Here is a 21,377-nt window from a genome sequence, read left to right on the forward strand (position 1 = left end):
AACACTAAAAACTACAGCTACTGATAAAATAAAACTAATAATACTCTTTCAAAGTTCAGCTCATTCTTACTTGTGAAGGGGATGGCCCCTCACTTAATGTGACTATCCTAAGAAATTGGGATTAATATGCATTTAAAAAGAGCTAGGGGAATAGAATTTGCTTGAAAGTTCCGCTTTGGCTCAAGTTTTGCTATGTAGTGAAGATAGAACTTGGCTTATGTTCAGAGAGGTGTCCTGTCTTTGGTAGTTATCTGGCATTAATTCTAGGTGGGGAGGGGCGAGGGGGAGAAGACAAAAATTACAGAGAGGGTAGTCAACAAAATTCTCCGTAAATGGGTCATCTGGGAATGATGAGCGAGGGTGGTTCCTGCTGCTGCTGAGCAGAGACTGAAAAGCAGTCAGATTCCTGTCTTTTCCTGGTAGTTTCTGCAGCACTATAGCCGGGTCACATTCTTTAATATAGGCACAGGGCGGTATCAGCTGCCTTTCCTCATTTTATCCCCACAGCAAACTTGAGCCGCAAAACACCAATCAAGTGGCAATTGAAGTTTATTTCAGCATAAGTCCGACCTCACTTGGGAAAAGAATGACAGCAGGCCCAAGGTCGCCCAACGAGCTCTCGGCAAGAGCGAGAACTTGAACTTTGCGCCTGTTCTGAGACTGCAGCTACTAGGCAGCACTGCCACACGCCGCCCCTCGCCTAGTTTGTGACATCTCCGGATTCGCCCCGCCTCTTTCAGAGCTAACAATTCCGCTCAGTTCCCTTCCGCCAATACCCTAGCGCTTCTTTCTTCACTCCCGCGGGATTGGAGGAAGGAAGAAGGGGTGTGGCGTTGCCCGGGCGTTTTAGGAGCAACTAGGGGCCATTGCTAAGCAACGCGAAGCGGCCCCGAACTTGGCGAGCTATTTTTGATGGAAGGAAGACGGGGAAGTTTGCGATGGAAACCGACGGTGAATTCGGTGAGTCTCGCATGCACATGATCAGAGCGGGGTTGTTGTGATCTTTACAATTACCAAAGTCTCTGAGGTTTTAAAGTGCAATGCTTGTTAAAAATAAATCATCTTCTCCAAAGTGATCCTGCTTTTTGGAGACTATAAATGCGAATTCCAGATAGGTAGCTGTATTAACCAATATCAGCAAAATAAGACAGGAGTCCTGTGATAAATGTACAGGGGGGGATCTAAAAGGCCAGGGGTGGCCAAACTGCGGCTCAGGAGCCACATGTGGCTCTTTCACAAATATTGTGTTTTGAGTGACTCTCAAAGCCCCCACCCCCCTGCTCCATTGGCTGGCTTGGAGAAGGCATCTTTCCAAGCCAGCTGGTGGCCTGGAAAATGCATTTAAAGTTGCTTTCTTTCTACCTCTTCCTCCATCCCATTTATTTGCCAGCCTGCCTCCTTCCTTCCCTTCCTGTCTTTCAGCTCTCAAATATCTGATGTTCGTGTCTTGTGGCTCTCAAACATCTGATGTTTATTCTATGTGGCTCTTACGTTAAGCAGGTTTAGCCACCCCTGTTAATGATGCATTCCAAATGCATAACAAAATGTATTCCAGCATCAGTGAGTTCTGATTCGCAAAAAAATTATTCTGGAAAACATTTTGTTATTCTTCCAGATCCCACTGGTCTCTAGTTCTATTTTTCTTCATTAAAAACATCCCTCTGACGTATATATAAAGATTTCCCTTTCTCAAACCAATGTTCTTTCCAGACTTTTATGTACTAAAAACTCCACAGAGGCACCAAGGACCGGGCAGGGCAAGCCTCGCTGTATTTCAGCCTCTTCTAAGGACATCTTTCTGAATGGAGAGAAACAAGACATTGTGATAAGAAAGTGCCCTTCTTCATTTTGGAAACAGGATACATGGAAAGAAGAGGATCTCAAAGTTGGCAAAACTAGGCTGCTACCAGCTTGATCATTCATAAGCATTTTCTTGTCTTTCCAAGCTTTGAGGTCCAGTGAGGTCCTAGCCACTTTTGGCTTTTGTGACTTCCTAATAAAATTAAAAAATTAAAAATTAAATTAAAAATGATGACACGCTGTATGCATAAACACAAGCTGTGAAACTTATTGAATGAAAAAAAAAGAGTACTTCGCTCTGAGCCCCCTTCCCCCCTTTGAGCTCAAGGTCCAGGTCAAGTGCCCCCATTGGTTCGAGGGTTAGTGGTTAAGTGAGTTGACTCTTATCTAGGAGAACTGGGTTTGATTCCCCACTCCTCCACTTGTAGCTGCTGGAGTGGCCTTGAGTCAGCCCTAGCTCTTGTAGGAGTTGTCCTTGAAAGGGCAGCTTCTGGGAGAGCTCTCTCAGCCCCATCTACCTCACAGGGTGTCTGTTGGGGGGGGCGGGGGGGGAAGATAAAGGAGATTGTCACCACTCTGAGATTCAGAGTATAGGGTGGGATATAAATCCAATATCATCTTCTTCTGCCTCCTTTGAAAAAAACTTCCCTATGCCAAAGGAAAGCTCCCTCAGTCTGTGACCCCTGGGAATCGCAGCCTTTGCAGCACTTTGTGCCAGGATGCTGTATCTTGTCTGAAGGCTGGGTGCCAGCATGATGTGATCAGGACACTCAAGCATAGCAATAGGGGTGTGTGGGGTGTGTGACTGAGACCACTTTCCTTTGACTAAGCCAGTCTGACAATTGCCATGCTGCTGTCATACTAACAATACCAGAGCCCAAGCCAAGGGAGCAGCAGGTTGTAGCCTCACCACCTTTGAAAACACTTGGCTTCAGAAAAGAAAAAATACAGGACCTCTGGGGGGGGGAGGGAAATACAGCTGCTGCTGCTGCTTTTTGAGCTCTTGTTCATAATAGTTCTCAAGGGCCTTGAAATGTGAGGGGCCTCCTGCATTCAAAAGGTACACTGATGTTTTTCAAGAGGTACGCAGAGGTTTCAAGCCTCTCTCATTTTGAAAAGTGCCACCTACGAATCTCTCCAATCAAGCCACTCAGCATTAGCAAACCGCACAAAATGGGACCAAGTGCAGAATGACCCTCAGAACAAGAGATTCTCGAAAGGCATGAGTGTATGGGGCTGTGGTGACCTACAGAGGGAAGTGGGGGTAATGTGAAAAAACTTAAGAAGAGAGCCTGAAAATAAAGTTTGAGGCCAGTGGCACCATTAAGCCCGACAAAGTTTTATTCAACTGACTCAGCCATCCTGCTATTTCTGTGTAACTGGCTTGACTTTGCAGCTGACTGTCCTTTGTTTTGGTCCATTTAACAAATTGCCACAGCACACAATGACCTGGGCACTCCTAACCTGAGTTGAATAAAACTTTGTTGGTCTTAAAGGTTCCCCTGAACACAAACTTGGTCTGCTACTTCAGACCAACACAGCTACTCAGCTGAGCCTGAAAATAGACATTTTTGTTTGGAACAGGTGGTGGAAAAGACAGTGAGAATTTCTGTGTGGCCCTCATAATCTCTTATGTTTGACATGTTACTCCTACCTTTATTTGTTTATTACAGAGAAGCAGAACTTGAAAGGAAGAAATGAAGCTGACTAGGGAGCCTTTGCCTCAGACAAGTGGCTCTGAGACCATCCTCCAAACCATTTCAAAGAGCCACAGTGCTGGGTTAGAATCAAACAAATGGGTATCTTGCCCACGTAAGTACACAACATAACAGCCAGGAGTCCCAGTTCTTCCTTTCATCTCCCTCAAACCGTACATTTCTAGAGTTCAGAAGAAGCCAAACTTCCTTAAGCAGCGGGAGCAGGGGAAATGTATATGCAGGCCTCTCATTCCTTCTAACAGTCCAATGCAATGTCGGCAGAGAATCTTCTGTAGAAGAGAGAATTTGATTTTTTAAAAAATCAATGAAATAAATCAAATTCTTGGGTAAAGAATCCTTTCATGGGTACTTAACTTTCAGCTTGTATGGGCTGATTTTAAGAAGCATCCCGGGTAATTCTGCAGCTTAAAGGGGGGGGGGAGGTAAAGGTAGTCCCCTGCGCAAGCACCAGTTGTTTCCCATTCTGGGGTGATGTTGCATCATGTTTTCACGGTAGACATTTTACAGGGTGGTTTGCCATTGCCTTCCCCAGTCATCTACACTCCCCACCCCCACCCCCGCAAGCTGGGTATTCGTTTTACTGACCTTGGAAGGATGGAAGGCTGAGTCAACCTTGGGCCGGCTACCTGAACCCAGCTTCCTCTGCGATTGAACTCAGGTCATAAGCAGAGGTTAGGAATGCAGTGCTGCAGCTATACCACTCTGAGCCACGGGGCTCTTTGCAGCTTAAAGAACCAAATTAAATTTGTTTGCCCCGCTGAATCGTAAAATGGAAGGGTGATTTAAAGAGCTGAAGAGATGCTTGGTGGGTAGGAATTGTTGAAGGCCTCTCCCTGCTCAGGTTCTTTCCCTCCACAGCTCTTCCCCTGGATCATTTCTCTTAGGCTCACTTCCAATATCAGAGCCCAGCTTGGTGAAAAGCAACTAGATGTGAGTGGTTAAAGTGAAAGGATTCAGCACCCTCCTGCCTGCTTCTATGTCCCTTTAAATTCCCCACTCTCCTGGTTTATATGTGAATGGGGCAGATCCATGCTGAAGGAAATCAGTCTATTTCCATTGTATGTACTGCCTCTCCAGAGACCACCTCGAGGTAGCTTGCAAAGTAATGACAATGCAGTAGTAACATGGAAGACCCAGGGGAAACATCTTAAATCTTTAGCCTAATATTCTTTTGCTGGGAATGCTTGGTTTAGATTGAAAAAGAAGGTATTGGATTTATACCCCACCCTTCACTCTGAATCTCAGCGTCTCAGAGTGGCTTACAATCTCCTTTACCTTCCTCCCCCACAACACACCCTGTGAGGTAGGTGGGGCTGAGAGAGCTCTTGTAGTAGCTGCCCTTGCAAGGACAGCTCTGTGAGAGCTATGGCTAACCCAAGGCCATTCCAGCAGCTGCAATTGGAACTGTGGGGAATCAAACCTGGTTCTCCCAGATAAGAGTCTGCCCATTTAACCACTACACCAAACTGACATTAGGTGCACGGAACTAAACACATTGCTTAAACACTGCCACTGCATCAGAGCTCAGTTTTGTAATAGGAACAACCCTTATAGATCAGTATGAAGGTTACACCTCTTCTGCCAAAGAAGAATGATTGTTGGATCTCTGATATCAAGATGTACAATTTGTTTTTCTCACTCTTGTCAATTGTACAGTATATTGTGTGGCAAAAGTTAATCCTTACCGGTGTTTCCTCTAAGCAGAGCTGGTATGAGCTAGCTCACAATTTTTTAGCCTCCAGCTCACACATTTTTGTCCCAGCTCATGAAAAATGGCTCCAGAGCAAACTAATTTATACAGTAGTTCACAAAGTAGAATTTTTGCTTACAAGACTTCATGGCTTAGAAGGAACATTGATTCTTACCTACTCTTTCACAGTACCCCCCCCCCCAAAATAAAATGTTGATTCCAGACAGGTGAAATGCAATATATTTCACACAATTAGTTTACTAAATCAAAGGACCTGAATAAACAAACCTACAGGTGGCAGTCCCAGATTGTACTTGAAGACCCCAGGTTGAATAAGAGCACCTCTGACCTCCAGTAGTGAAATGCAGTTTCTTTACACCAGTACCAATTGCTGGTGTGTCCCATCAAAAAACAGAGCCAGGAGAAGAACTTCAAAGTGGATTCTAGAGTTCTTTTTCTTCATTGCAAAAGTTCTCAGGTTTGCTTTCCAATAAATTTTTAAAGCAAATTAAGCACTTAGGTACAATGACCCAACAAAAGTAATCCACTGTGTATGGATCCTGTTACAGGAACAGTTTTCCTACTGACAAAAGGATGAGGGTTTGAAAAAACAAGTCCTTCATCCAGTACACAGTACACACTCACATACTTGTTCTAAGAGGGTGTAGTCCACTATGATTATCTTGAGCAACACGATTTGCAATAAAGAGACTCAATTCCAGCCTCCTTCAGCACTATCGAAGCTGATAGTGCTCATGCAGCTGGTACCATGCTGCACAAAAAGTTTTTGATTTGAGACTGTTTCCTTTGACAGCATTTTTTTGGAGGGTAGGGGGACCTTGCATGGGTGTTCTTAGTGATTCTGGAGCCCTGGGCAAAAGTCCAGGATGGGAACTCTGAATCATTGCTGTGCCCCACTGATGGAGCTAAGCAAGGGGTGGCCCTGACCCTGTGTGAGGAGGGCAGGAACCACTGCTGGAAGCTGATTGCCTGAAACCTGGATGGAGTGAGCACAAGTGGCTGTCACCAAGACAGCTGCCCATACCCAAGATGGGACAGGTGCAAGTGGGAGCTCTTCCCCCCCCACACACACACTCTGTTGAGGGGAGCAGATTGGAGTCCCCTGCGTGGAGCCTTCGGCAGCTAACCCTGTTGCCCATTGGCCCCTGCCAAGTTGTACTTAGCAAAACATGTAAAAAGTGCCAGGACAAGAGGACCTTGGGACATGGTTCACTCGTACTAAATGTGAAGCTATAGATGATGACCATATAATTTCAACTGTTGTCTAATTGTGGGACCAGGTACTACTGTTTTTCCTTTTAAACAGAGAGTTACAGCCATACCTTTCTGGTTGCAAGGGCTGAAGAGATTGTGAACAAGAAGATTGAAGCTGGAGAGGCTCTGGCATACTTTCTAAAAGGACAGCTGTATTTTGAAGAGGTTGGAGTTCATTTTTTTTTAAAATAAATTTTGAAATTGCACTGGGAAATGTTAGTATGGGTGGGCGGAGGGGGGAGTAACTCTGGAGACCATGAGAAGAGAGATGGGAGACCCACAATTAAAATCAACTTTGTAGATTTTTGGAATAACGAGCAGCTAGGGGACCTGATCTATTCGGGGAAGGGTGGGAGAAGCAGTGGGTGTCTAAATCACATCAGCCCCCCTCCCCACTATGCACTACCTTGCTGCGTTGTCTAGCAAGGGGTAGCCAAACTTGCTTAATGTAAGAGCCACATAGAATAAATGTCAGATGTTTGAGAGCGCCAAAACATGAACATCATACCTTCGAGAGCCGCAAAACAAGAACACCAGATGTTTGAGAGCCACAAGGGAGGAAGATAGATGGAGAAGTGAGAGGTGGGGAAAAAACAACTTTAAATGCATTTTCCAAGCTGCTTGGCTTGGAGAAGTGATTTAAAGAGACACATGCTTTCTCCAAGCCAGCTGACAGGGCAGTGGGGGCTTCAAGAGCCACACAATATGTGTGAAAGAGCCACATGTGGCTCCCGAGACACAGTTTGGCCACCCCTGGTCTAGACTGTTCCATCTGGTGTATTAACAGCCTTTGCCCACTGTCCCGTGTACCACGGCCTCAGTCCAAATCAGTGCTCACCTCAGTGCTTGTCAACCTTAAAAAAATCTTTCATACCTTGTTGTGAAATTAGGTGCCACTATTTTATTATTTTCTTGTGATTGTGCCTGAGCACTTACAGTAGCTGCCCAGCCAACTGAGATGGAGGCTGTAGTAATGGGAGGAACTGGATGAGATTGTATGAGCAGACTCATGGCTTTATTTGCATTTCATTCAACTATGTCAATTGTTGATAGGATTAATTTCCATTTTCCAAAATGCCTAGTAAATTTTTAAAAATTACTCCCTTTCCCCGGTTTTTAGTTCAGAGAATGATATATTTCAAAATTGCCTGGTTTGATCCCAAAAGTTCAGCAGCCAGATTTGCTGGGATGTTTAATCCACAGTGTTTGGTTGACGATTGTGTCTTGTGCAGGGATGGTATGAAGATGCATTACTGCTGTTTGAACAAAACAAAGACACAGATTTCCAGTCCATGTATCAGTTAGGCGTGATGTATTACGATGGATTGGGGACCCCACCAGATCCTGTAAGTTGCAGCTAGCAGGGAGATCATTATTTTTGTTGTAGCTGTTTCTTAAGCAGTAACTTTTTCTTGTTTCAACATGCATGCCTAAGTGCAGACAATATCATTGCTAAGCAAGTTCTATAAGTTTATAAAGGTGACACAACATCCACATGGATCAGATAGTCCTGTAGCTCTATTCCCTCTCTGCTGCCTGTACGTGGGCAATGCAGCAGATCTCTAGAGAGAATAGAAAACCTGTTTGCAGCTCTAATGTCCTTTCCATTTCCCCCTTCACTCAAAGCAAATTGCTTATGCTCTGTAACTTACATTGAGCAGATGGAAATAGATGGATGGGGACATATGGGTTGCTCAGATGTACTGTCCTCCCCCCTGGGCAGTTGTGCCGCCTGGGCACATGCATAGTTGGGGTAGAGAGGAGACTATAGGGCTATATTCAATGCCAGTTTGGTGTAATGGACTCTTATCTGGGAGAACCAGGTAAGAGTCCATTACACCAAACTGTGTGTGGACTCTTATCTGGGAGAACCAGGTTTGATTCCCCACTCCTCCACTTGCAGCTGTTGGAATGGCCTTGGGTTAGCCCTAGCTCTTGTAGGAATTGTCCTTGAAAGGGCAGCTGCTGTAAGAGTCCTCTCAGCTCCACCCACCTCACAGGGTGTCTGTTGTGGGGGAAGAAGATATAGGAGATTGTCAGCCACTCTGATTCAGAGAGAAGGATGGGGAATAAATCTGCAGTCGTCTTCTATATTCAGTGCAACGTTGTACATTTTACTAGTCAAAATAAAATACCAAGTAATTGCACAATTTGTTGCCATTTTTATTACAAAATATTAACAAATCTCTAATGTTAGTTTTGGAAGTGGCATCAAAGGGCATACAGTCCTAGAAACCTTAGTACATCCATTAATTTTAATGTATTTTGAATCACACAAATGCATAGCATTTTTGCTTACATTTTGATTAGTATGTTTCTTATTTATACTGAAAGTTCCAAGCAAAATAAATTGAATTACTATATATTTGTTGCTGATTTGTTGAGGATGAGTTAATATAATCCATATGTGCAACAATTATGTCTGTTTCCAGTTGTTTCAGCATGAGCTTGGGGCGATTGTGAGTGCTAAGTTTAGAATATCATCCCTCTCTAAAAATATTTGTGTGTCAACAGAGCCTCTTCCCAACTTTGGGTTCTAATATCATGTATGGCAATCAATATAAAAAACAGAATGTTTGTACTGTATCACTATATGGTGCTAAAGTGCTATAAATCCAATATCTATATGTAGTGAAACAACACATACGTGGAAGAAAGTTCTGCTTATTTAACTTGTAAAAGAATTTCTCCTTCCATAATTTTTTTTGCTAGAATGGGAGGAGAATAAACATATCTTACAATAAACATGCAGGATGAGAAAAATTCAATCAGAAAAAATAACTTTTCTGTACAACAGTAGGAGAAATTCTCACATTCTCTGCTATTTGCAGAGAGAAAAAATTTCTAGAAATCTAAAGTCATGCAAAAAAAAAATTCTGGGTATTTTTCTTTCCTCAAAGTAGGGGTAAAACCAATTATATCCAATAGTTTATAAAGTTTAATTTATTGTCCTGCATTAGCTTCATAAAATGTTTCATTTATAACTTATATAGCATACAGAATTGTAACATTTGGCATATTTATGAAATTCAAAAGGAGAAATGTCTGGTTTTCTATAAATATACCCGCTACTAAAGAAAGAAAGCTACAAATTGCTACACATTATATTGCCTTAATTAAGATCTATTTTTGCCTCATGAGAGGAATGAAAAAACAGCAGTTAAAAAACAAAATTTTGTAGTAAAGAAAAGGAAGTGTGTTATTTGGACAGAAACATTCTCATATATATCCATTTACAATAAGACTAACAGCATAGTTGGATATCAGATCAAATTTAATACCGCTGAAACTGTTTAACGTAGTGTAGTATCATTTCACAGTACAGCATATTGTGAACAAAATCAGTCAAATTGAAATAATAAACATATGCTTGAAAATATGTTAATGTCTATGGTATACAGGAGAATCTAATGCTGTAAATTGTCTTATATAAAAATACCTTTATAATACATGTTCTGAATAAAAACCCCATCCCAATTCAAAAAATAAAAAACAGATTCCCCCTCCCCCAGTATTCTTCCAAATCTGCAATTTTTCTGTTGATCTTCTTAAAGTTTTCGATGCAACAGTGTTTTCCACACTTTGCCAAGCCTTCATGTCTCTAGTCACTTGCATGAAAAACAGTGCAGTGCCAACAGTTACTACAGGCCTCAGATTTAGTGGGAGCTCACAGGAGCACAGCTTCTGAACCCTTCTGAGGGTCCCCCCTCTTCCTCCCCACCTATCTGGTCCATTGAATAGTAGATGCAGCTGCATAACAATCCCTGGATTAGGAGAGTGGGTAGCCAGCCACCAGGGGCTTTGCCATGCCCCCAGCAGCCCTCATTAACCCCTGGAGAAGCCCACGTCACCCTTTCTCTACTTCTTATGTGATTTTTGGAAGCGGGCGGCTTGACCAGGAGCGGGGAGGGCCCCAGACGAGCAAGGCCTGCTTGGGCTGACTGGATCTCTAGCCAGCCCAAGCAGGCCTTGCTCTCCTTTCTTGCATCGGTTGCTTTTGGCTGAGGGGGCAGCGGCATATACTAATGAGCTCCACCACCTTTTTTTATAAAATGACCCCTGGTTACCCCCTTCTATGCTCACTGAAAATGTCCCAAAGCCTGCATGGAAATGCATATTTTTGCTTGATATAAACCCATGTAGATCACCGACTGAGTAACCACATCTTCAATCTGAAGCAAAAGAAGAAGAAAAGCTATGGCATTTTTAGAGGTTAATGGGTTTATACTGAAAGAAGTTAAATAGCAAATAGCATACTTTGCTGGATGAAAAAGGTGGACTATAAGATCAGAGGTATATAAACATATACTCAGGGGTGGAATTCCAGCAGGAGCTGCTTTGCACATTAGGCCACACACTCCTGATGTAGCCAATCCTCCAAGAGTTTACAAAAAAAGAGCCTTGTAAGCTGGTGATGCTTTCGAGCTATGGTGCTAGAGAAGAATCTTGAGAGTCCTTTGGACTGCAAGATCAAATCTGTCAGTCCTAAGGGAAATCAACCCTGACTGTTCCCTGGAAGGTCAGATGCTGAAGCCGAAATACTTTGGCCACCAAATGAGAAGGGAGCACTCATTGGAGAAGATCCTGATGCTGGGAAAGACAAAAGGCAAAAGAAGGGGACAGCAAAAGATGAGATGGCTGGACAGTGTTACTGATATAACTAACACAAATTTGAACAGACTTCAGAGAATGGTGGAAGAAAGGAGGGTCTGGCTTGACTTTGTTCATGGGGTTGCAAAAAGTCAGACTCGACTGTGCGACTGAACAACAAAGCTCTTTAAGGATTAGCTGCATCAGGGGTGTGTGGCCTAATATGCAAAGGAGCTCCTGCTAGAATTCCACCCCTGTGTATACTGTGCTCCAGGCAGTAGATCCCACGCTCTAAAACTGAAGGAAGAGAATAGGGAACAGCAACCTCTCCTGATCTGTTGGCTTGGCAGGCAGTCTTGAGGAGTTAGCTTGGCCAGGACACAGACACTTGCTGGATTAAGAGATGATGAGTCCATTTGTGGCTCTGAAACCAAGGGAAGCAGGAGCCAAAGCTTCACAAGGACAGGCAGCCTTGCCCCCAAAAACCATATTTGGCTGCTGACATCAGCAGGCCTGAAGAAGTTCATGTCAGTCCTAATGACTATGTGTTCAGTAAAGCTGGGAATAAGGTGGAGATTGCTACTAGCAAAAAAGCCTTCCCGAATGGCAGTTTTATTTCTGAGCCAGATTCCCTATTGTTATGTGGCCGTGCTTACAAAGGTTTCTTGCCCTGGTATCAGGAACCACCAGTGAAGCTTGTGCCATGTGCTAGCTGGAGTTGCTGATTAAAACTTCTTTCAGGTGATTTTTGCAAGTGAACAGGTGCTTGTTTAATCTTATTAAATAGAAAAGATTTATAGGAGAGCTGCAGGTTGAGATGCACTGTTTCAAGAAGGAAGTGGAGTTCTGTGTGTGTGTGTGTGAGAGAGAGAGAGAGAGAACACAGCACTGTTTACTCACAAGTAATTCTTGGGCTTTTATAAAAGCAGAAGAATGGCTGCAGGAAAGGGAATGACAAGGAAAAATTCCACCCCCACCTCCTTCCTGGACAGTAAAATCTCAGGTTATTTTGCCTAGAAATCTCAAATGTTGAATATGCATTTGCACTTGCTTTTGTTGCCTGTAGAAGAAAGGAGTGGAATACTTGAAGAAGATTCTCAGCTCCGATTCCCCCAAGGCAAGACATTTAAAGTTTGCTGCAGCATACAACCTTGGCAGAGCTTACTGGGAAGGATGTGGGACTGCGATTTTGGAAAAAGAGTCTGAAAGGTACCCTCTTTTTGCAGGCCACCTGTGCTATGCAGCCATATCCACAGTTCTAAAGCTGACTGGATGTGTGTCCAACACACATGGCTCTCTCTCTGCACAGCCATGGTGCTGTCAGGAATAAGTACAGCCTGTGGAATCCTCTTTCCAGGGGACAGTCAGTTGGCTCCTTGGGAAGATTTCCGTATGTGCAACATATCTGGGAGGGCAGTCACATTGGTCTGAAGCAACAGAACAGAGCTCACCTCGAATAAAACTTTGTTGGTCTTAAAGGTGCCAATGGACTATGTATGTGCTCCTTGAGCTCAAATTACTCCTGTCTACTTGCACCAAGGGAAAGTGATTGTAGCTACACTATGTGTTTTGCTTGCCCAAGGAAGGACACAAAATACATTTCTTTTGGTAGAATTTAAACGTTATTTAAATGAAATCATGTTGCCCATTGCATTGTTCCAGGTGCACATAGTTTTTTCATTCCAATTTATATTAAAGCACTATACGCTACTGCAGTTGTGTGACTGCTGGTCTAAAAGTGGAACTCTTAAGTACAATTTTTCCATTTGTGTATTGCTGGATCCAACTCCTAATGTCAACATGAGGGTGGGAGTTGGGGACACTCTTTTTACAGGTAGGTCCTTTCTCTTAATCAGCACAGTTCCAGTTTCATGCTGAGACATCTGGGAAGCTGCCAGGTAGACCTGTATTAAGGAAAAAAGCCCAGCGACGTCACTTAAGGTTCCCTTCACTTTCCAGATTATGGCTGATTGCTGCAGACCACGGAAACCCAAAAGCAAGTGTAAAGGCTCAGAATGCCCTTGGAATGCTGTATTCAGCAACTCACCCCAAGGATCTGAAAAAGGTAGTGCTCCCCTCACCCTTTCTTTAACTATAAATCTTGGATCAAACTGCAGTGCACATCATGCTCCAGTGGAAAGAGGCTATAGTATTTTATAGGGGACCAGGATCGGTGCCAATTCAAAAGGAAAATAATAAGCAAAAAACACAAAGGTGAGACCCAAAAAGTGAAAGACCAATGTACTTTGAACAATGCCTCCTTTGTATCCCAAGAATGTCACCCTAAGCAAAGTTACACTAAGTATATTGATTTCAATGGACTTAGATGGGCATAACTGTTTAGGATCGCACTGAAAATGCGGGTTCTTATGAAGGCTAGCAAAACCTCATAGTTCTGATGCATTCAGTGCCTTTCAAGATGAGACAGTTCTCTCACCAGGGGAGGATCTATCATTCCTAGAGATGACAGCAGCAATATGTTGAGGATTGTGGGCAAGTAATTGCATTTGGTAGCTTCAGATGCTCTTCTCTATTTGCATCAAAAAATACATCCAGGCAATTCAGAGTTCAGATGAACATTGTGCTGCAGATGGGAATATGCTTCAAGATGCACCCTGCAGCGCATGTGGAAGGCTGCTTCTGCACCCACATCTCCCCCCAATGCATTCTGGGATGACTGGGCGCCCACTCAGTTGACCACCCCCTATATCTTAGATATCTAAGGAGCATTTGGAAAGGACTTGGTTTTCACAACCTGCTCTTCACCTAATTTGAATTCAGGATGCTAAAAACTGTACTTCTTGGGCTCACTGTTAGTGCACAAGATCAGCAATGCCTTTTCCAAAGACTTTTGCTTCCCTATGTTATTTTCTAGAAACGGTCAATCAAAAAACACACTTATGCAAATCACTTTTCCTCCATGAACTTCCCAGGTGCATGAAGGACACTCTCAAAAAATTGTTTTCAGATGCATTAGGCCATGGTGCTTCTCAGAATATAAGCAAATAGAAAGGAATGCATTGCCCTCCCCACCCCAGTTCCAATTTTGATTCTGAAGCACACGCTGCCAGCTTTTCACTTGTTAGTTGACACAGGAGATTCTAAAACACCTTGTTAGTAATTGGGAAGTTCATCATTCTTGGATCATTTACAACCAGTTTTGAGCTAAAAATGCAACCACTGAAGAGGCATTAAATCTCACAACAGTTCTGCATTTATTACTAAGTGAAGGATGTCCAAGGCTGGAAACAGAAGATAATAGACAAAAAACAATGCCATAAAATTAACAGTGTGTTGCAGTAGTAGTATTGTGTGTGTATACATGTGTGTGCATGCATATATATTTCTGTTCGTACATAGTATCCCATTCAATCAATTGGCTTATCTTTGTTTCAGATGATGAATATTGTAGTCAGATGAACAAAGACTTGTTTCATTCCTGATTACTTAGAGATTGCTTTTCCTGAGCAACATTCATGGACGTATATAGCAAGAATTGTTCTAAATGACTTATGTAAAACCTCTTCTTCTATCCTACAGGCATTCTTCTGGCATTCAGAAGCATGTGGGAATGGAAGCCTGGAATCTCAGGGCATCCTTGGGCTTATGTATTTTCACGGACATGGTATACATAAAAATTTGAAGGCTGCTTTGGAGTGTCTGAATCAAGCATCAGATCGTGGAAACATCTATGCTAAAGGTCATCTTGTAGAGTATTATTACAAAAGAAAATTTTTTACAAAAGCTGCTGAGTTTGCCAAGAGGTGACTTATTTTCATTTAGTAATTTGAGTAGAGGTAAATGTTTTTTACATTTATCAAAGGCAGTCAGTAGAACTCAAGAGACACCAGTAGGATGCCCTTGATCTTAAAAATGAGGGACGCAAAGTTCAACGCAGAATATTCTGGTCATTATGTTTGTTATCCTTTCTCTTTGACTTTCCCGTTGATTCTCCAGCTCAAGAATAAAAGCGCAATTCCACAAAATGTTATTAAACTTTGTGCCTTAACTAGCTACCAAGCAAGTTGAAGTGGATTCCACTTCAGAAAGACCACATATTGAAACTCCACCAAGTCATTTGGGAAATGGTGATTGGATAAGGGCTTAATCGGTCTCATATTCTTCTAGCAAGGAGTTATAGTTTCAGCCTGTGTTTACATCAAGTGTTCCTTCTAAACTAAGGCTAAAAAGCATAGCAAGTAAAGTACATAGAGAAAACTGGTACAAAGTTGTTTTACCACTGGTACATTATCCCAAAAGATACTGAGAATATGGATAAAAACTACAAAGTATTGTGTTGGAAGTGTAAAGAGATAGGTGGCACCTTTTACCATGTGTGGTGGTCTTACAAAAAAACCCTAGCAGATATTGGATAGAAATACATACTGAAATTTTAAAAAATGAATATAAAATTTGCTGTGTTACCAGAGACAATGCTATTAGGAATTTTACCAGTGAACACAATGCATGAATGTTAACTGCAGCAAAAGTAGTATTCAGAGCAATGTGGAGAATTACATTAATCAAAGATTAAAAGATGAATCTGAAAATAACTGACAAGCTTTCAATGATTACTACAATAAATCTCTATAGTTATACATTTGGATTGTATAATATTATATAGTTTAATATTATGATAGCTTTAATATGAAATATTAAGGCTATCATTTTTACATGACTTGTTACAATGAACTGTTATGTTAATGTAATATACAACATTTCTATGTGGTTACTTGTGTATAATGTATTATGACAAAATGGTAGTATAAGCTGAGTAGATTGTTTTTTAAGCTAACATGTCATATATTCTTTTTATATACACATGTATTTTAATCAAGGATTGTCCTTAATATCTGCAAAATTGTCCTTTGTATGGTGTTTTTGTATACATACTTTTTATTATTTTTCCTCTATTCCTTTTTTCTATTCTGTATTCCCTTAAAAAGCTAAAATTAAAAAAATATATTAAAAAAAGAAACTAAGGCCAAAAGGAAATAGAGAAGCTGAACTGCCAATTAATGACACTTGGTGCTCAAGCAAAAATGTAGTGAAGTCTAAGTGAAGATTCTGACATGCTGTAATTGACTCCTGTAAGATGCTATAGACCAGGAGACTCCCTAGACACATGTCCTACCAACTCTGTTGACTTTTGATTTGACAGCTGCTCCCATTATTTGAACTGAGCAAAGGGCTTGAAGGGTCAGCAATGTTAAAAACCAAAGAATCTTGCTGGATCAGATTGAGGGCTTCCTTGCTGCAGAATCCCATTTCAAAGGCAGCCAACCAGATGTTTCCAGGAAGCTTGCAAGCAGAGCATGATGGCAGCTGCTGTTTCATAGCAAGACCCCCAGCAACTGGCAGCCAGCAGCATGCTGCCTCTGAACATGGAAGTTTCATTTTGCTATTCAGCAACAGCATTCAATAGACCTGTCCTGCATGAACCTATCTAGGTCCCTTTTAAAACCATCTAAAGCAGTGGTGTCCACAGACTGAGGCAAGGCACTATAAGAACTTCATCATATGAACTTTGTCTGTCCTGTGCCTGTCTATGAAGTTTTACTGAACAACCCAGAATTATGAAAAAGTCTCTTTTCCACACCATATATTACACCTCCTCTTCCATCACTTTTAGATGACACACATGCTGTGCCCACAGACAAACTCCTGCCTCTAGCCTCCTTCGCAGTATGACTTTAGCAAACCTCTCTTCTCCTCGTGCATTTCAGTGATCATAGGGCTCTTTAACATTCCATCAGCACTTGCTGAAATCAGTAGCATTCAAGTTTCTCACTGCCTTCTTTTTATAATCCTCAAGCAACTGGAAATTAAAATGGGAAAGCTGCAATGTGTGGTTTGGGGGCAATGACTGCAAGAGGGACTGTAGCTCAGTGGTAGACCATCTGCTTTGAATGCAAATGGTCCCAGGTTCAATCCCTGTTATCTCGTTAAAAGATCTGGCAGTAGGTGATGTGAAAGACCTCTGTGTGAGACCCTGGACAATCGATGCCAGTCTTAAGTAGACAATACTTTGATGAACCAGGAGTCGGATTCAGTATAAAGCCACTTCATGTGTTCACGATTCCTTGTCCTTTGGCCTGGTCCGTGTACAAGAAATGTACATGGCTGAAGGCCACGACTAACAGATCTTGTAATCAAAGTCTATGGGAAAGGCCATTGTTGATCTGACTATCACAAATCCCTCTGAACTTATAGAACAAAGTTGGAGTCCAGTGGCACCACTTTAAGACCAGCAAAGTTTTATTCAAGGTACGAGCTTTTGTTGGCTATTAGCCACAGGGTATAGATGGAACTCTGTCTGGGGCAGTGATGCTCTGTATTCTTGAGGGGGGGCAACAGTGGGAGGGCTTCTAGTGTCCTGGCCCCACTAGTGGACGACTTGATTACACCTGGGTTTTTTTGGCCACTGTGTGACAGAGTGTTGGAATGGATGGGCCATTGGCCTGATCCAACATGGCTTCTCTTATGTTCTTACGCTGTACATGCACCCTTCCTCAGATACACTGAAATGAAAGTTAACAGTTCATATATAGACAGATGCCTCATACCTTGAATAAAACTGTTGGTCTTAAAGATGCCACTGGACTCTTTCTTCTTTGCTTTAGACCAACATGGCCACCCACCTAAATCCTTCTTATGATAACTGTATCAATGCTGAAACAGTTATTTTCCTTCTATTCCGCTCCCCCAAATAAAAATGAGATCAAACACAGTTAAGATTTTTAAATACCTTAGAAGTGCCTTCCAAAACTGTAGTCTTGGGTCTGAGAGCTCTGTTGCTGCAAAGGTTTCCCCTGCTGTCTTCTAGAAGAGGATGGAGTTACCCCAAAGCTTAGTGGGGGGGGGGGGATCAAACTGCTGGCCACAGCCACAGCTGGTTTTGCAGCCTCAGGTATCTGAAGTCTACATTTGCACCTGTCATCTAAGTGCTCTTCAGAGAGGAGAATGCAGCAATAAAGGGAAAGATATGCCACTCACTTGTATGTTTCACTGACTGCCACTGGCTATTTTTAAAAGAGCGATTTAATTATGTATGAGATGCAATTAAAAACCAGCTGCATGATTACTGTGACCACTGTGTCTTTGTACAGGCTTCTCTATTCGATTTGAGCACAAATATCTCCATTGAATCTACAGGGCACTGCTATTGGCGTTTGGTGCTAAAAAGTTTTTTTTTCTTTTTTACTTTACTTTGTGAATTTTTTAATAGTGTTACAGAGAATGACAATGTTGAACAAATAGCAAAGGACACAGACTGCATGCCTTTTTACATTGCCAAAGGGCTTGCGATGGCTTCCTTCTACTTGGCCAGGTGCCTTCAGCTTGGCTTAGGAACAAAACCAGATGCAGCAGCAGCTAAAAAATACTATTCTAAGGTAAGTTTTAGTACACCCTATTCCAGGGGTGTCAAACTCATTTGTTATGAGGGCCAGATCTGACATATATGGGACTTTGTGGGGCCAGGCCATGTGTATCATAAAATGTAATGCCAGATAGTGGAGATATAAACTTTATCAAGGATACAGAGAAACAGAACTAATGGTATTATTTTTTACTTAAAATACAAACATGCTTAAAACTCTTGCAATGTTTTGTTTAAAATGGAAAGGTGGGGGAATAGTGGGATTTGGTCATGCAATTTTAAAAATAAAACATCAAGAAAAAGCACAAGGATCACAGCAGAAATTAAAAATATAAACCAAGAATATAAAATGCTCTTGGCTTAGGAAAACATGAAATGGATGGGCATTGCAAGCTTCTCCCCCTGCCTCCAGGTCTACTCAGATTGGCAATGGCTCTTCAATGCAATACCCCCCTTTGGCTGTAGATTCCCAGATTAGAGTACTCACTAGGCATCAGTTCTAAGGTCCATTCAGCAGAGACATGCTGGCTCAAAGCATCAACTCTTTATTTAAAAGGTTTCACAATTCCAGCAAGGAACAGCTTCTAACTGGCCATATATACACTGAAAAGTGAAACTGAGCTTCACACCATTAAAATGCATTGCAGCACAGACAAAGCTGCAAGGAAAACACAGAATGGATTTGTTTCAGAGCACAGAGACCTTAATGGAAAATCCATTCCGTGTTTTCTTTGCAGCTTTGCAAGTCTAGAATTGCTTCCTGCTTCAGCCTGCAAAGACAAGGAAGAAGCAGTTGGGAACTTTGGCAGCCTTGAAGCTTCAAAGGTTGTGGACAGGAGTAGGGGAGGAGGGAGAAAAGAGCCCCATGGGCCTGATTAAAGCCCTGGGTGGATCAGTTTTGGCCCCCAGGCCAGACATTTGACACCCCTGCTCTATACCTGATTTGAGCTGAATTATCTAAATATGGAGTATTTTCCTGTTCCTCTGGTGTTATACTCCAACAATAGCAGGCTGCAAGAAAACAACATAGTTACATACTTACAGTAGGTTCTGTTGCAGAACTGAGGCCTAAACTGTAGTCAGGTATTGGATAACTGTCTTCTTAGATTAAAAGCCCTCCTCAGGGCTCATTTGGATTGGGGGAATGATAGCAGGAGACAGCACCTTCTACCGCCCTCAGCAGGGAGAAGCGTCAGGTACAATATAAGTACCTATCTCTTAAATAGCAGCTCTGAGGTGATTGGCAGACATAGTTTGTTTTTTAACAGAAATTATCTTTATTTAATACTCCAGAATTACAATGAATGTAACATTAAACTATTATCACCACTCAAGCCCTGATCTAAACTGGGATCTTAACACTGAAAGATTACAGACCTCCCACATAAAGTGTAGTTCAGCTGTTAGATATGTCTGTTCTATTCATGTGATTCTCTGGCATCATCAGTTGGTTTAACGAAGTAAATTATATTGCATTCACCATTAGGGCAAGTTTGGGGAATTCACATAGCACAGTTTAGCTCTTGGACAGACTAATGCAAGGGTCCCCAACCTTTTTGAGCCTGTAGGCATCTTTGGGTACAACCACAAAATGGCTGCCACAAAAGGCAGAGCCAGCCACAGCATCTCAGGGAGCGAGATCATGCATAATGTAATAGTAAGAAGCTCTGCGTGTCTTTTAAAATGTACTACTTGTTTATCATGCATAAAGTAATAGTAAGAAGCTCTGCATGTCTTTTAAAATGTACTACTTGTTTATATTCTTGGATATACACAGTTTACCTTTTTTTCACATGATGAAAATCCTTGTTCTGCCCGGGGGTAGGGGGTTTTGAATCTGCAGAGATTTTTCTTCAATAATGCTTGATATCAGTAACCACTGACATCAATGTTCAAATTCCACTCCTCCTCATATTAGTTTTCTTACATGATGAGTGGCAATGGAATCATAAGTTCATCTTCCTTATAAATAAAATCTACTTGTTAACGTACCAATTACAGAATAACTTTTCCTGGACTGAAGATGGTAAATTAGCACTTTGAAGAATTCAACCTGGCCTTCTTGGAATGCTAGCTTTCTTTGTGCGGGGAGCTTTAACATGGGGTAGTTTTCATACCTGTAATGCCCCACTTCTGCTGATCTGTAAGCTGGCTCTCAGTAAGGGTTGGTTATCTTGTTCCAGCAGTCCATACTGTAGTATAGCTGCCCACCTGGAAAGGTATCCCCCACAATAAAAAAAACCTGCATATTAGTGACTGAGGTGATGTATTTCTAGCGAAGTAATTTATAGGGCAATCCTCCAGTTACTCCAGCACAATTCTCCAGTTAATCCATGGATTTCAATAGCTTGTACAAGAGGACTGCATGGTCAACAAGTTATTTTAAGATACGATGTACTTGCTTCATACACAATGCCTTCAATGCCTTGTACAAAAAAAGCTTACTTTTTTTGACAGCTACTGCTATTTGTTTGTTTTAAAGGCATGCAATCTAGATCCTGCTCTTGCTGCTGACCTTGAGCTGACAGCGAATCATGGAAGAATTTAGTGAATCATTTCAATAATTCTAAGCGAGTTCCAACTAAGCAAGTTTTGCTTTGTAACCTCTGACTGCTCTTACAGTTTTCTATAAATCATGAATATTGTAAACAAATTTCCTTCCTTAGATACAATGCTTTGATATAATTTTAAATTTCTCTCTGGAATTGAATTACTGGAGGGGGGAGGGTTTTTTGCGTGCAAGCAATCATGTATCTATTTTCATTTTCCTCTACCTGGTTTCTGATTAATATAATCAGCATTAATTGTGCAAAGTGTTAAGAACTTAGAACCTATATCTCAAATTTCCCTTTTAAAACACTGCATGAATATAATGGGATGTTCTGAAAGAATATGCTAATATAGCAGTCCTCCCACCCCCTAC

The 21,377-nt window shown here is 41.9% G+C and overlaps 1 protein-coding gene across 1 annotated transcript; it reads left to right on the forward strand.

The window, feature by feature from the left end:
• The first annotated feature begins 882 nt into the window (after positions 1–882).
• On the forward strand, positions 883–21,093 carry LRP2BP (LRP2 binding protein). The gene is made up of 9 exons (XM_060247311.1): positions 883–960; positions 3,474–3,612; positions 6,536–6,648; positions 7,716–7,829; positions 12,140–12,282; positions 13,033–13,138; positions 14,614–14,837; positions 18,302–18,467; positions 20,937–21,093. The coding sequence occupies exons 2-9, from the start codon at positions 3,498–3,500 to the stop codon at positions 21,000–21,002; spliced, it is 1,047 nt and encodes a 348-aa protein (XP_060103294.1). The 5' UTR covers positions 883–960; positions 3,474–3,497; the 3' UTR covers positions 21,003–21,093.
• Positions 21,094–21,377: the final 284 nt, after the last annotated feature.

Source organism: Heteronotia binoei, chromosome 9 (genome assembly GCF_032191835.1).
Source record: "Heteronotia binoei isolate CCM8104 ecotype False Entrance Well chromosome 9, APGP_CSIRO_Hbin_v1, whole genome shotgun sequence".
NCBI classification, from domain to species: Eukaryota; Metazoa; Chordata; class Lepidosauria; order Squamata; family Gekkonidae; genus Heteronotia; species Heteronotia binoei.

What these genes read in the sequence shown, in the direction of transcription:
- LRP2BP (XM_060247311.1), top strand. Translation starts at nt 3,498, where the DNA reads ATGAAGCTGACTAGGGAGCCTTTGCCTCAGACAAGTGGCTCTGAGACC. An exon ending in ACCCCAAGGATCTGAAAAAG is followed by an intron (nt 13,139 to 14,613) that starts GTAGTGCTCCCC and finishes TCTATCCTACAG; the next exon opens with GCATTCTTCTGGCATTCAGA. An exon ending in GCTGCTGAGTTTGCCAAGAG is followed by an intron (nt 14,838 to 18,301) that starts GTGACTTATTTT and finishes ATTTTTTAATAG; the next exon opens with TGTTACAGAGAATGACAATG.